We start from the raw sequence: 15,958 nt of genomic DNA, 5'->3' as shown, positions 1-15,958 counted from the left end.
TTCCACTCTTATTCCCTAACAAATTTCAGTGTTTTTTTTTGGTTTTTTCCACCGCCAAATTTGCATTTCCCACAGGGTTCTACGAATCGGCGGGGTAAAAAAGGTTTATCCACCCGAAAAATGAGAGAAAAAAAGAGTTGTCTGCACTGCAAATCCTTTGGCCCTCGTGTCTTGTGTCTGCAGTTGCATCCTTTTCGTCCTCGTACCCACAAATAATTCTCAGACATTGCGGCGCCCTCAAGTAATTTGACAGGCAGCTAAAAAAAAAAAGATCCGAACGAAGCCGCCGCGGAGATTCGAAATAATGCAGCTCACTTTTTTAGCCAAAAACCCGAGGAAAAAAAAACTAAGAAACTTGTTATGCAGCATGTCAAGTCGCCGAATGACATTTGGCAGCCTGATTTACGAGGCCCCAGGCTCTGATTTTCTTCACAAGCGCATTTCATCCGATGCGGATGCAGCCTGCGGTCCTCGACAGGATCTACAATTCGGCAGTTACCGCTGCCCTCAGACGATCGCCATGGGGCCCAGCCAGAAAAAAACTAGAGCCGAAATTTATTTGAAAATGTCTGTCCTTAAAACCCAAAAAAAAGGGGTTTCTTAAAAATGTATATCCTAAACAAATTGCCATAAGAATAAGCACTATTGAATAGCTGCCTTCTTCTAATTGGCTATTAAACCCTATTTCTCATTTGTAGTCTATGTGTAAACCCCATTGATGATCTATGGTCACATGACGCTTGCTTAAATTTCGCCTAACTCACTGGAGAAAATCCTGTGGATTTATTTAAAAGTTTCAAGACAAACTATAAAATATAGCATATATATTTTGATTTAATATATAAATTGACCTTTTTAATACGCATTTCAGACCGTCAGTTTGTTAAAAGATAAGCAATTAGTCTTACAGTCTGTATAGATTGAACTTTATACTTTTTTCAAAATCAGTTAGCTTAGAATTTTCACCATTAGTTGTTAGAAAGCAAGTTTTATTGGCAAATTTACTTATTCTTGGCATTGAGGTTAAAGATCTGACAGAATCGGGCAACAATCTGCTATTGCAGATGAACCCACACCTTTGACAACTGGGCTAATGAATGCCCATCGCAGGCGATCAATCAATTATGGATCCATCGATCGATCTGCCGCCTACGAGCTGGTTTTAATGGCTCACTTAAGCACCTCGACTTGAACCCCCTGATCTGAGCCCGAATCGCTCAAATGGAGTGCTTCCACAGAGTGATCTCTGTCCGTTTCCGGGGCGAACTGTCAACGAGCACTAATTAGAATGTCAGCCAAGGTCCTGGTCAAGGCAGGACGACAACCCACACCGCAGTGGAAACCGCACCACATTCGCAGAGCCCACACCATGCAGATCTATAGATAGGTAGATCTATATGGCATGCCACACCATATACCACACAATCGTAGCAACTCCCTGACGGATTGATTGGAATGATTAATGACCTGGACAGTGTGGCATTGCGTGACAAGTTTGTTAGTAAATTGAGCACACCGTGAATGCGGTTGTCCTGTTTTCCTCCTGCAGCTTGCCACTAACACCTTTCACTGACAGTTCCGAGCAGTTGCATCATTAATCTTTTCCCGGCGCGTACTGTACATCCATATGTGTAACTATTATTGCTTCTGCTACTATATGTCATCGGACGAACTATACCCATAAAGTTCTGCGAATTGGCGCATTTCCCACGGCGATTCCGCGTCGATCTTAAATCGTTTTTAATGAAGTCCTCATAAACTGGCCGAAAACTGTCATAAGCCAGGATTGGTTCTAAAAATCCCCATCCCTCACAAAACCCAGCGTTGCGTGAATTTTTCGCCGAGCTGACCACAAGAACAAACAGATTTTAATAGGAAATCAAAGAGAAATTTATTAGATCCGATCATTGTTCTGGACTTCTTCGGCTGCGACCCTCGCGGCGTTTGCATATCCCAATAGCTAGACCTCAAAGACCCCACCCCAAAGAACCCAGTTCAATATAAGGTAAATACCTCAGAGATTAATGAGATTTCTTATGGGTGATTTTTTTCTACATTTCCATACAGTTTTCTATGTGTGTTTTTTTCGGGGTTTTTTTTCTTGTCGATTTTTTATGGCTCGTTTAGATATCGGCAAACTGGGCGCTTGTCTCGTAATTTACATGAAATTACTTCATTTGCAGGGGCATTATTCCCCGTCCTGCGATCAAAGAAATCGTGAGAATGCAAATCAGTCAGGGTTCGATCACTTCTGCCGCTCGTCTTCAATCAAAGTCAGAATCTAAAGCAGATCGGTGTGGTCCTCGAAAAGGTTTTTTCCTGGCAGCTGCTGACCAATGGACACGCTGCCAATTAGCCATGAAATTTTCCATCTTGCAAGGACCTTCGAAGTCTTTGTTCTTTGGCGCTGGACAGTGAAAAATCAACGTGCAAAATTATGGTCTAAATGGCGATTTTCATAACCAGGCTATGAGTTATGAATGGTCTGCAGACTCGGTTGATTTAAGCGAAAAACAGTCCAACACATTATTTCAAGGATTACTTTTTACAATAACTGATACAACATAACCAAAAACACTATGTAGTATCTTACAGTATCTTAATATACATTTTTTAATTTATTGTTATGATTAAAAATTAACGATAAGTATAGAATAAATACAGGAATCAGAAATATATAAAAGACAGCTTCAGATCAAGTTCTTAATAGGTTTGATTTTGCCAAACATTTATAAGAACACCCAATATGATTACTTTAACAAAGCTCTTATAGGTTGTCCATAATAATCAAGAAATTTAATATTTGTCAGAGCGTAGACCTACGAGACCCCGTAGGTAGTTTACATAACCCAAGATCTCCAATATTGAATCTTGAAACCCATCCAAGATCACGAATAAAACCGCCACTGAAAGGACACTAATCACATTCCATTCACCGAAGAAGGACATCCCGCTGGTCGCCGAATAAATTCAGCTGGAGATCAGCCAAAGATCAGTAATGCGTAATCCCATTTCTCAGACACCCCAAAAGTATCTGGACGACGACCCCCTGTCGTTGCGCTTGACCAGGGAAATGGGTTTGTTGGTTTTTCCTATAGTTTTTTATGACCCCCCGACGAAACCCCGATGAAAACCCACCAAAAACGTTGGGCAAACACTCTTGTCTCACTTTTTACGACACTTTTCCCACTTTTTTGTGGACATTTCGCTGCGGTCAATGTTTTTGCATAGGATTCTCAGCGCTATGCGATCGCAAATGGGGATGGGGCATTGAAGAGAAATTAATGTGAAATTGAAAAAAGGTAGAGGAAAAATGTGAGGGGAAAACGCAGGGAAAGTGCATTGCGAAACGGGAAAGGTAACATGCAAAATTGGCTGGGAAGTGAGGCGCAGCTCATAAACTAGCTGGCAAACATTGTTTTGATGACACTCAGGGGCAGTCAGCCACCCCGGTCCCCTGTCACTGTTTCACTATTTCACCATCCGTATTCCGTATTTAAATTTTCGCAATCCATGTCACTCTGTGACGAATCCAGGGTCCGATTCGATGCACTTAATTGGCCTGGCCAGGAATCGCAGGGAAATATGATGACATGGGACGAGATGAGACGAGAGAGCAGGGAGAAAGTAGAAAGTGAGGCGAAATTTATGCGCCATAAATGTCGATCAGATGCGATGATGCGATGCCAAAGTTATATGGCCTAGTTATATTAGTTATTCATGACGAAAAAGGGTTTCACACGGTTGGTTGTAGGTGCTAACCTTCCGCACTGCTGGATAGATGTTCTCAAAGATCTCAGAGATCGGAGATAAGGACCCGGAATTTCTTTCGCTCTGTGAATGAAGACAGGGTTTTACGATCACTGTAATTTGTTGTGGTTTCTTAAAGACGCCAGTCGCATGCCAGTTTCTTAATGATGATCTGTTCCGAAAGATATAAACCTTTTAAGAGTCCAGTCAAAGGCGATTACAGAAGCTTGTCCAATTGTTGTGCAACTAATCTTTATCTGAGATATCTATTTTGTATTTTAAAATACCAGAACATCGTAAACACTTCACAACGCACGCACGAAACGTCTGGTTCCGAAAACAAAATATCTATAAGGTCTTAAAATTTTAAAAGAAAATTGTAAAAGTGGTTTTTCAGCACATTTAAAATGTTTTCCTTTATTATGTATATTTGAATTTTAAAAAACTTATACTTGGGAATGATCTTTAAAACGATATAAACTAAACTAGGGTTCAAAAAGAGACACATAATATTTAAGATCTTTTAAAGATTATGTTTAACTTTGTTGTTTTCCCTGTAGCATTCAAAACGAGATCTCTATGTGAGTATCAATAAACTCATATTTTAGCTTCTAGATCTTCAAGTAAGAATGAAAGATCTTAACTAGGTGATCACTGAAGCTCGAATCGAATTACAAGGATCATGGATTGATAGCAATTGGCTGTCAAAGTTGCCGTCCTCCAAAGGGCGTGTCAGTTGGTCGCTCGCCCGATCTTTATCTTAAGTGTCGCCCAGTTGGTTACCAAAAGGGTTCAAGTTATATGTGCATAAGTATAACAAAAGCAGGGTGCTGTTCCATGGAGCTGTGGAATTCTAGAATTGCTCAGATGTGGGCGCTGACAGGCGACGCTGCTTGAAATTTATGCGCCTCCAGCTCATCCACAATTGCTTGGCGTTTTTGGCCATATGTCGTTCCGCTTGTTGGTCTGAACTTTATCCTTGGGTTTTAATTTAATTTACATAAATTTCATTCCTGGCTGAGCGTCGAGAAATTAAAAGGAAAACGGTTACACGTCCTCAACTTTCCAAAGAATGCGCAATTGTCGCGGCTGTAACTTTTTAGGAGCTCAACTTATATGCTAATTACGCATGCGGCCCACTGTGCAGTACACTGAAAAAATATTTTTTAGTTGGTTTTTGTGCAGCTGAAAGGGGTTGGCAACGTTTATTAGGATAAATAGACTTCTTAATACTATCTATCTAATTTATTGAAAAATTTACAATATGTGTGATAGTTAACAGTACGAGTATTAATGTACTTAAAGTTATAATATATGTTCATCAAATTTTCAATTTAAATTTGTAATGTATGTCTTAGCCTTAAATACAAAAATATATCTTTATAGTAATCTAAACTTTTCTTCAGTGTACATATGCAGCATGTGCCGAAGGTGGAAGTACTCATACATGTAGAAATGGAAATGCAAATGCGAGGCGAAGGGTGCGACAATAACTGTAATTAAACGCGACCATTGTTGCGGTCATTCTGCCAGCATGTCCTTAAACCACCCCTCCCCCTACAAGCCCACTCCCCTCTCCCCTCTCCCATCCATTTGGCCAAGGACACGTGGCCAGCGTTTGTTTTGTTGAATGCCCACACACTCGCACCGACAAAAAAAAATACAGGGGAAAACGTTTTAGATTAGCACCGATAGCGGGTAAAATCCAAAACCCAAAAGTTGGGCGTTGACTGTCCACTCAATGCAATTAGGCCTGTACAGCGAACGCTCTATATAATCAATGGCACCAGCAGCTGCTGTCCGGCGAAGATGATCTATGGATCTCGGGATCAGGGCGAAAAATTGGAGGCTGCTGACCAAAACAGCAAATAATAGCCAATTAATCGATTGTCGGCCAATAATCCAACGCAATTTGTTTGTAGCTCTAATTATACCCGTAACTCGTAGAGTAAAAGCGTATACTAGATTCTTCGGAAGTATGTAACATGTAGAAGGAAGCGTTTCCGACCCCATAAATGATAAATATTCTTAATCAGGATCACTAGCCGAGTCGATCTAGCCATGTCCGTCTGTCCTTCTGCCCGTCTGTCTGTATGAACGCGGAGATCTCTCAAATTTAAAAGAGCGTTTGATCTTATTATACATACCTATATACATGCCAATTATTGAAATCGGACCATTCATTAAAAAGATAACCAAATAATATTAATTTTTTGCAATTCAATCGAGATTGCACACCACATGCTGCAAATAAGCTGTTTTCACTAATATGCCACAAAGCCGCTAGGGGCGCTATACGCTAGTTGGCGCTGTAGGCCTGTAGATTTTCGTCAAAAATACGAGATTCATATTTTTGTTAAAAATGCCACATTTTTTTTCCGTTTTTTCATCGTAGTTCAGCCAAATCAAGGCGTACAGCTAAAAGACCGACTGTTTTGAGCAGCTTGCTAAATATGCTAACGATCCTCATCACTTTTAGGAAAATTTATTTTTTGACCAATTTTTGCATTTTTTGTAGGGGTAACATCACTTATTTTGGGAAAAATGGCAAAAATCAAAATTTTCTCGGTTTTAATGCCAATTTGTTGGAAATTAAACGACGAGCTCGACGAGGTATGACATTCCTCATTCGGACTTTTGTTTTTGTTATGGCAGCCAAAAAACGGAATTTTTATGGCGAAAAAAGGGTTGAGATTTACGTCAAAAATACGAGATTCAGGTTTTTGTCAAAAAAAAATTATTCAAATCGGACCATTCATTATTAAGCTATAACCAAATATAAATTAATACTTCTCCAAATCGTAGTAGTACCACTATCATTCGTTTTGAAATACACAACATAGGTATAGTTTGAAAATGTAGATCTCTAAGCTAATATATTATATTAGGGATAAGGGATATTTAAACAGTTTAAAGTTTAACGCAACGCGAGTGTAATAGGTAAGGTAATCCAATGTAAAATGGGAAAACCTTAGTTTTCCTTACATTTTTCATTGTGTCTGATTTCCCCACAAAAACTCTCATTAAATTCCCATAAATAAAGTCGCATTGCACATTTCTTACATGGCTTGAGAACTTTTGACAGCAATTAGCAAATGATCGGAGCCCACAGCTGCTTTCTCCTCTTTCTTCGGATCCGATGGGTTATAGTTATAGGATGGAATGATCTATGATCGAATTTCTCCTCAACTCGGGCGCCGTCTTGCCAAAAAAAAAAAAAAAAAACAAAAAAAACCTACGTGACTTGAGCGTTTTATCAACGCTTCATTTGCACTTTTCGCTTTCTTTGTGCGAATCCACAAAAAATGCACCCAAAAATGGGAAAAATGCTTTGTTTGTCTAGCGAAGAAAGGAAAAACAAACCCTCCACAAAAGCAAGTTTAGCAAGGGGTTTGTGCGGTCGATTCACACACCCAAAAATATATCTCTCGTTTTTTGTGTATTTTTCGACACATTTTGTGTACTTTTTTGCCTTTGTTTCTTTTTTTTAATTTCCAATGTAAGAAAAATCGTTTTTGTTGCGCCCTTTTGTGTGTGGCTTTTCATCAGTTTTCAACATCATCGCTGTTCGCCGCTTTCCCGAGGAAAATCCTTGGCAGCTCATTAGGCGAGCGCAGTTTAATTTGTCATGGTCGCTAACTCAATCCCGGCTCCTCATTAACGGTTAACGAATGGATATCGTTGAATTTTTGAAGTTGCGGGGGTACGAACTAAATTTTCAGTCCTGAATCAGGATATTGACTTTTTATGAAACATTTTTTAAAATCAAAAACATACATATGATGTGGGTAGGTTTTAATACTTCTCATCTTTATATTCTTATATTATTCCTATCTTTATTTCTCAAATATAAAGTTTTTGTTTTTACTTTGTAATGTGGGCATTAACACCTTAACGTTTTATAATGTCTACAATATAACTATTTACCATAACAAATCTTAAAATTGTTAATCAAATATATTGCTTTTCATTTCATTGTTAGTAAACTAGTATTATTTCGTTTTAAAACGCTTTATAAAATCTGCAATACAACTACTTACCATACCAATTCTTCCTCATTATAACAAGTTTATAGCTTGTATTATACCAGCATTGCCCTTTAACTTTAATATTCATTTTAATGCACACTTTAACAGCATACTTTTCATTACTAAATACATTCTCTTATTGTTTTTAACCTCTACCATAAGGGCAAAATAATTTCAATTATTAAAACCCACCGATATTTTGGACTGACTCCCTATAACTCAGTGGCACAAGTCAGTGGGCAAGTTAAATGGCAAAACTAGTCGTTGACAGCTTTTTCTGGCTTAGTTTCAGTCTGGCCGCGATTATTTGGTGGCCGATCCTGCGGCGTCCGGTTGGGTCACGTGCGTCCAATCATAGGGATATATATATATCGTATATACGGCGGAATTAGGCCCGGGGCTATGACGAGTTAAGTGCCCGCGCCGCTTTTAATAGCACATAAATTAACATAAACGACGGCGGCCTTTGTTTTGCCAATGACGTTGCACGGCAAACCCACTGTTCCGGGGTGCTGGTGGTGGTGGTGGTGGTGGTGCACTCCGGTTCGGCACCACTCGGCACCCACTGCGGTTTTTGTTTGTCCATCCGATAGAAATCTGCATTACCCACCCCTCTCACTCGCCATTTCGCCACCCCATCCCACTGTGCAGCTTAACGCCGAAAGTTGCTTTCGTTGAGAGGGAAAATGGGAGAGCCAGGGGATAGAGCGAGACAGAAGCGGACTCAAGTGGTATGCACCGTGGGCCAAAATTGACCAGGAAGTGCCACATAATATTACAGAGAACTAAAGTTATGTAAAAAAAAAAATATATATATTGCAATTTAAAAATGTGTACTTAATATCGTTAGGGTCCTACCTACATATATATTTAAGTAATGGGTTATGTTGAATTACTATTTTAACGAAGCATTTTTAATTAGGTTCTATTCTCTGTCCGCATGTGTAACTTAAAGTAGGTTACAAATCTGGATAACAAATGCAAATGTAGAGTTTAAAACCTACTTTGACCTTAACATGCGGATGAGAAAACGACCCTTAATGTGGTGAAGCTCAATAATTCTTTAAAATGTAGGTGTACTGAAAACATAAATTTTTTTTTAATGAATTTTTTTTTAATGATTCTAAAGTTTTCCTAAAATCTTTCAAACAATTATTAAAACTATAATTATACAAATTATTTGCACTGTACGCAGAGATATGACGCTGAGTGTATGCCCAACTTGATTCTGAAATTTGGTATTTCTCTGCCCACTGTGCAGACGAGCACCCAAAGCGATAGCGAACGAGTAAAGCGAAAAAAATGAATAAATAAATAAAAGTGCTTTGGCTTCATTAGGCGATTAGCGCGACTCGGAGGAATGATGATCCAGTTGGCAGGACCCGGTTTCGAGATTCCAATTCCGATTCCGGTCGCTCTTTCACCCCACTTGATGCTTCCTGCTTTTGCTTTTGCTTTTGCCTCTGCTTTTGCTCTGCTTTTTCCCTGCTTTCTGCTTTTGCTCACTTAATGCGCGCCTGCGCAGCAAGTCAAGTGCGAATCATGTCAATCAGGACCAGTTGCGGGATGGCAACGAATGCAGGACGAAAGGACGAAGGACCGTTAAAAAATGTGTCGCCCGGCCACGCCCCCTCCCCTTTTTCTGGATGTACATTTCTTTTTTTTTTGACAAACTGACAGGCAAATGTCAGCGATTTACAAAACGTTTAAGCTCCCTGCTCTTTGTCCACTTCACTGCTCATGAAACAACAAACACACGGGCCCGACTTTCCCGAATTTCCCTCCACTCGACTCGAAAACTGGCTCATATTTGTTTTTCATAAGCCAGCAAGCAGCAGCAACAGCCACTGGAAAAAATGTAAATTTTCACCCAAATAGAAGAGGGACGACGATGGCACGCGTGTAATCGCCCGGAAGCGTTTCGTTCGCATTCCCATTTTTTATTTTATTTTCATTTTTATTGTTTGGTCGCCTTGTTCAAGTAAGTCACCCCCTTTCGCGTGGAGCGTGCAACGTGCAGCGTGCCACCAGCGACATTGTTGCAACATTGCAACATCGCAGATGCAATGTAACCATTATTCCATATTCCATATGCCATTTTACATGGGGTGGTGGCCAGAGTGCCGGCCCAAAAAGCTTTCAGTTGCATCATCATTAGTAGACGCCTGCAAATTTGCATGACTCGTGTGTGTGTGCCTTTTGACCTGCGGCATCAGACGGGGCACGTGGCACACACTGCTCACTGAAAAGTATGCATCCAGATATCGCACATGGCATATGGCATATAGCATACGGCCAACTGTCACTCCGATTCCGATCCGCCGGAACTGCGCCGTCATCCGCCGATCGCTCATTCTGCCCACTCATCATTACACGGCCAAAAAAAAAACCCAAAAGTTGGGAACTGCTTAATGGTCTATGTAAATAGGGGATAGATATGGTAATGTGTTCGTTCTAATTTCGTTTCCCTGGCTTAAAGCTTAAGAGAAATCAAAAAATTGCTACTGCTATGTGACTTCATGTTAGATAAATTAGCTATATACTAATTTTTTTAACTTTTGAAAAGGGAATATGCATGATATTCATGAATATCATGATATTTTAATGACTCAAGAATGTGTAAAAGTTAAAAAATGGTATAGAAAATTGGGAATGCTGTATGATAGTTGTTTATGCGCCTAATGCCATAAGGTATAACATTTAATGGTTCATGTCTATTTAGCCAAGCTATTATTATTAGCTGAATATTGGGTTTTGTGACCCAAAATCACACATATCATAAACCTCTTTACAAAGGTCAACAAGCTTCAAGTCCATTAAAAACTGGATGTTTATAAAGTGTAGTTCCAAAATAATAAGTCTGATTTCTTCAGCAGTCTTTTTCAAGTCCAGTATTTTATTGGAACTGCTTAAGTTTTTAGTCAACTACCAGAAAGCAGGCGAATTTCTCCCCGTGCATCGGACTTTTGACTTTCACACTTTGCGAATTGCCCACTTCACCCGATCCGATGCGATTTCGATCGCTGAGCTAATTAGCAGACTTGCACAAAATTCATTTCCCCTCCGTTCCGATCCTCCGTATTTCATTTTTTTTATTCGCCAGCGGCATCAAAATGTTGCAACCCTTTCGCTTCAGTTTCTGTTTCATTTTTTTTTTTTGTCATCGCCGCTGTACGGATTGCAGTGGAAAATTTGTTTATCATTAACAGATTGCAGCAGCTCGCGCTGGAAAATGAACTATAATTATGCAGCAACCACCCTGGCCGGGATTTAAATATTAAATATATGCCACACGCGGCGAGCGGGGATTTCAATTTGGATGCCTATTGTTTGCATAATATTTGGCAATTATTGGAACACACTCACTGACAGTTTGGGCATCCTCATCCTCGGGACCTCGGAACGGGAGTGTCCTGGAGTATCCTGCCAGGATGTGGATGGTAGACGGATTTCTAAGCCGGCTTACCAGCTTTTTAGCGGGGGTTCTGGTTTTCTCCTTCTGTGGGTTTTGGTTTATTTCGTTTTTTTTTTGGGGGGGGGGGAGTCCTTGCAGCTTGCCCTTCGCAAAAGAAAGTTTCTTGCCCCGGGGCCAGTGCGAAAATTTCGGTGGCATTCTGACTTCGAGGTTGAGGGTTTGGCATGGGCGTTAGGGGGTTAGGGGCGCCGAAAGGCAGAAAAGCAGAAAAGGTTCCTTGAAATCAAAAAACATCCATTTCGCCCGCGGCGCTGGCAGCGTCTTGTTTGTCAATCAACAACAAAACGAGTACGAAAATCCGCGAATGCATCGGCATCTGGCGAAATCTGTTCCTGCCCCCGAGAGCCCAAGTCTCTGAATTCGGAATCCTGAATACCGAACTCTGAATCCTTTTCAGCCGCAGAACTTCCTTTTTTCTGCGGCCAGCTGTTGATTAACTAACTGCATAATGAAGGAGTGGAAAAAAAATGTAAGGAGGACGAGCTGAGACCGACAGAAATCGGGTTTTATTATTGTGCTTATACCTTTGAAAGTGGAGAGGAGATATAGCTATTCCTAGATAATTAAAAACGTATGACAAGATTGCAATAAGATGTTTTTTTTACCAGGGGATAGTGCACATTTAAGCTCTTTGATAGAAGTTCTTTACTTAGAATTGAAATAACTGCAATCAAAAGAAAAAGTCTGTATCTTTTACTATTTTCTTAGTTGCTTATTTATTTATTAGAAATGAAATCATTTGATTTTCAAGGTGGGGCTCGGTTCCCATACTAAGTAATTTCTTTGGCAATATAATTGAACGTCGTATCCCGAGTACTAACCCTTTTTCCGGTGCCCTGTCAGCTGTGACCAGTCTTTCCACGCCCTCTTGAAGAACAGAAGCCCCCATAACTGATGCCCAGCCGTTCTATCCACACTCTACAATCGTTGGCACCCTTCGATGAGCATTTGTTTTTTATCACTTTTACAAGCAATTAATTAAATTTTTATCGATTAACCAAGTGACACGCAACGCAGAGGAAGTTGGGAACAGAGGTGAAGACGGAAACGAGCCAAGAAATGTAAATTCGTTGCGTCTTTAAGCCAAGTTTTGGGGATAAACAGTTAGGTAAGGGGTTAGTGTTAGGGATAGATCAGAAAAAAAAAGGGGTGTGACCCGAGACGGCGACATTAGGAAATTGGTCTAACGATGCGGGTGAGCACAGCTGGCCAGCGGAGAACGGGGATCGAAGAACGTAGCAAGTGTACCCAGCAGGGCATATAACCGGTTGCCCAAAAACTGAAACAGCCAGCCAGCCCAATGTGAACAATAAAAATAATTCAATTATCTATAGCATCGCAGGCTAAATGGCCTACAAATTAGGGACAAGCCCACAGAAATGTGCGATGCGATGACAGGTTGCAGGATCGGGGGATTAAGCGGGTTCCTTCCGCAACAGTCGGTTCCTAAGTTCTATGTTCCTGTGCTACCAAGGAAAAGGTGTAGGGATAGATGTTGGAATACCCATACCTATACCGCACTCAAATCGAATTACAGTGCCAAAAGAGTGTGCGAGGGCGTCAAAGTGTTAACAAGTATCATGTGCCCGAGGATCAGAGATGATGTATGGGCGAGTTGTATTACCAAAAATAGCTAGATGTTACGGGGAAATAAAGACAAAACAAATACTAAGTCTAATTTTTCATAATTTCTGCTTGACAATCAAAACATATACACAACTACATAAGCTCTAAAGATTTGTTCATTCCCTTACAAAGATTAAGCTTTATATTACCCCAATGCGTTTACTATAAAAGGTGTATATTACCGCATAAGGTTCCTAACTTTTTTGCAAGCCTATTAAAAGCTTATATTTCTTTCGTTACTAATAGAATTTTAATGTGGGCAAAATGATTTTTGGTTGGATTACTTTAAGCTCTAAAGCTGACAGATAATAGCAGAAAACGGGGGATGATTTGGTTTCCATATAATTTTAAGTTTTGTAGTTATACTAGGGACCTCATATAGAATGTACTGCAATAAACAGACAGATTTGATGCGAAAATAGCCACTTGAGCACCACAGTTGAGGATGTGGACATGACTGAGGTCCTGGGTCCTATTCCAGCCTCTATACCATCCTCTGTTTTTCCTCCCATATCCCAGGAAACAAGAGAATTGGCCAGCTGTTGCCTGTAAATGTATCTGTATCCTGACTGTGACTCTGACTCTGAATCCTCCTCCTCCTTTTTGTGATCCTGGATCCTAGGGCGTGCCACTGTACCTGTCAGGTATTCAATAATTCTCAATTCCCAACCTGTATCGCCGTTGTTTGTTTTGGTCGCCTGGAAAAGCAAAGCAAATCGCTTGGTCAAGCAACTGTGTAAATATATGTTATAAGCACGTCAAAATGCCATCGGCACGAGCTTGGGTATTACGTAGATGACGAAGGTGACCGCAGATGTTTCATATTCTTGATGATAATCCTAGATATTTTCTTAAAAAACAATAATATTTAGACGTCATTATAAAATAGTGCTGGAATATTCGACAACATATTTAATATTTCAATAAGTTCGTTGGAAAGTGGAGTTTTCTGTATAATTTAAGCTTCCCTAAAGTTTTCTACAGGTTTTCTTAAAAAGTATGTCGTTTACTAAGATCTTTAGACTCAATGCTTTTAGATATCTGACTTTTAAACTTTTTAGCAATCTGTATTTGTAATTAAAATACAGTTTATTTACTAATTCATTGAAAATATAAATAGATAAAAAACACATGCAAAGGATTTTAATCATTAAATCATATGAGGAACGATCTTAAATGATGTATGCATTAAAAGCCAAAACATTTTCCGAGTATAAAGCACACTTTGCCATTCCCTTAAAAATTAAAACTTCACAGCTTTTGATTTTACTGCATTTATTTTGAAAAAATAGTTATATAGTTAACTTAAAATAGTAATAAATATTTGTTTAAAATTAAATAATGAAAAAAAAGTTGTGTATACAAAAACTACATAACAGCAGCGTCCGAAAAAATGTTATATAAATAATTGAAATAAATATTGATAGACTTAGACTAACAGAAATTATGTACAGTAATTGGTTGTAGTTTAGTTTAGGACTTAGGAACTAAATAAGCGTCATAGTTAAGCGTTTTCCCCCCGTTTGTCAGCGTTGCTCGCTCTCTTCCCCTTTCTTTCTTTGTGGTTTCCTTAAGGATCTCAGGACCCGAAGGACCTTCTTTTAGACATATATAGACGAAGGCAGGGCCAATCCCACCTCGAAGTAGTTGCGCTCGTCGACCTTGAAGCGCTTAATGGGCGACTCCTTGGCGATGATCTCCTTGCGGCTCCTCTTCAGGGTCTTCACTGGGGTCTCCAGGCAAAAGGTGTTGTCGCAGGGCGCCGGAGTGGCCAGTTGGATGAGCATGTTGTGTGGAATTTTGGCCAATGGAGAGGCCGGCTCGGGAGTGGCCATCAGATTCTGCATGGGCAGGGGCACCAGGCCGAAGCTCAGGTCCGCAGCAGGATCATCGCCAGGTGCGTAGGATGGCGACAGCACCTCCTGTGGGCAATTCGACTCCATTTGCTGTTTCACCAAGGTGCGCCTGCGCAGATTGAAGGTAGATCGCCGGGGCTTCTTCTTGCTGCTTACATCTGCCTTGCAGGCGGAGTCCAGAATGGCATCGATGAGGCGATCCAAAGTCTGATCGCCCATTTGCGTGGAAGCTGGCTGCGGAGTGCTGGGGCGTGCGTCCAACTTGATGGAGGGTTTCGGTACTGGGACCTCCGGCACCTCCGGCTCCAAGGTGGCCACAAAGTCTTCATCCAGCTTGCGCTGCCTCAGCTGGTTGACACCCGCTGCTCCCGATCCCACAATGTAGCGCGGTTGACCCACAAAGGGATCCAGGGGAGCCAGACCCCTCAATGCCAAGTGCTGGCCACTTGGCAGTCCATTGGGCGAGTAATCCTCGGCGAAGCGTGGCAAGGTGGTGGCATATCGCACACTCTGGACCCGTTGGGGCGCCGCCTGACTCCTGGCCACCGCCTCCGGGGTGACGTTGCGTATATCGGAGAGGGGTGCCAGAACCAATGGACTGTTGAGCCGCCTGGAAATGGGCATTGGCGTGGAGGTGTAGCCCACTGTATCGGGCACATTCTCCTTGTTGGCTATGGTGGCCCTCCGCTGACGGCGCTGCCTCCTCTGGAGTCGCCTCCTCTGTGTCGGCTCACTCGCATCCTGATGCGGATCCTGCTGCACGGGAATCTCGTTCAGGCGCTGCGCCGATGCCGTCCACTTCAGCATTTTGAATATATATGATTGGTATGATTCGTTTTCTGGGGCACAAAAAAAAAGATGGGTATATCTCTAGACTCTGCTAGTCTTCTGCTCTCGACCGCTCTCGCTGACAAACTGAAGCGGTACGGGCAGCGGGCCGTGTTTTATACCCGCTCGGCGCTCAGGGGTTAATGGCTAGGGGTTACGGGGTTAGGGGTTGTTGCGCAAGAGGCACCCCGACGGGCAGAAGGACACTCGCTCTCTGGCTGGATCTCTCTCTTCCTATCTTTCTCTCTCTGGCCAAGGGACATATTCAGCCGGAAGATATCTCGGGAATAGAAAGTATTTCCAGATCCCGAGAAACTTAAGGAGTAAGCTAAGGAATATCATCAACTTAATTTATTTATATTCTGGAACCATCACATCCTTAAAACCAATTTATC

The 15,958-nt window shown here is 41.2% G+C and overlaps 1 protein-coding gene across 1 annotated transcript; it reads right to left on the bottom strand.

Annotated features, from left to right (window-relative positions):
- Nucleotides 1-14,213: 14,213 nt before the first annotated feature.
- On the bottom strand, nt 14,214-15,666 carry LOC108016744 (uncharacterized). Its single transcript, XM_017083485.4, has one exon. The coding sequence runs from the start codon at nt 15,540-15,542 to the stop codon at nt 14,481-14,483; it is 1,062 nt and encodes a 353-aa protein (XP_016938974.2). The 5' UTR covers nt 15,543-15,666; the 3' UTR covers nt 14,214-14,480.
- Nucleotides 15,667-15,958: the final 292 nt, after the last annotated feature.

Source organism: Drosophila suzukii, chromosome X (genome assembly GCF_043229965.1).
Source record: "Drosophila suzukii chromosome X, CBGP_Dsuzu_IsoJpt1.0, whole genome shotgun sequence".
Classification (NCBI taxonomy): Eukaryota; Metazoa; Arthropoda; class Insecta; order Diptera; family Drosophilidae; genus Drosophila; species Drosophila suzukii.
This window is presented reverse-complemented; position numbering and strand designations above follow the sequence as displayed.

What these genes read in the sequence shown, in the direction of transcription:
- LOC108016744 (XM_017083485.4), bottom strand. Translation starts at nt 15,542, where the DNA reads ATGCTGAAGTGGACGGCATCGGCGCAGCGCCTGAACGAGATTCCCGTG.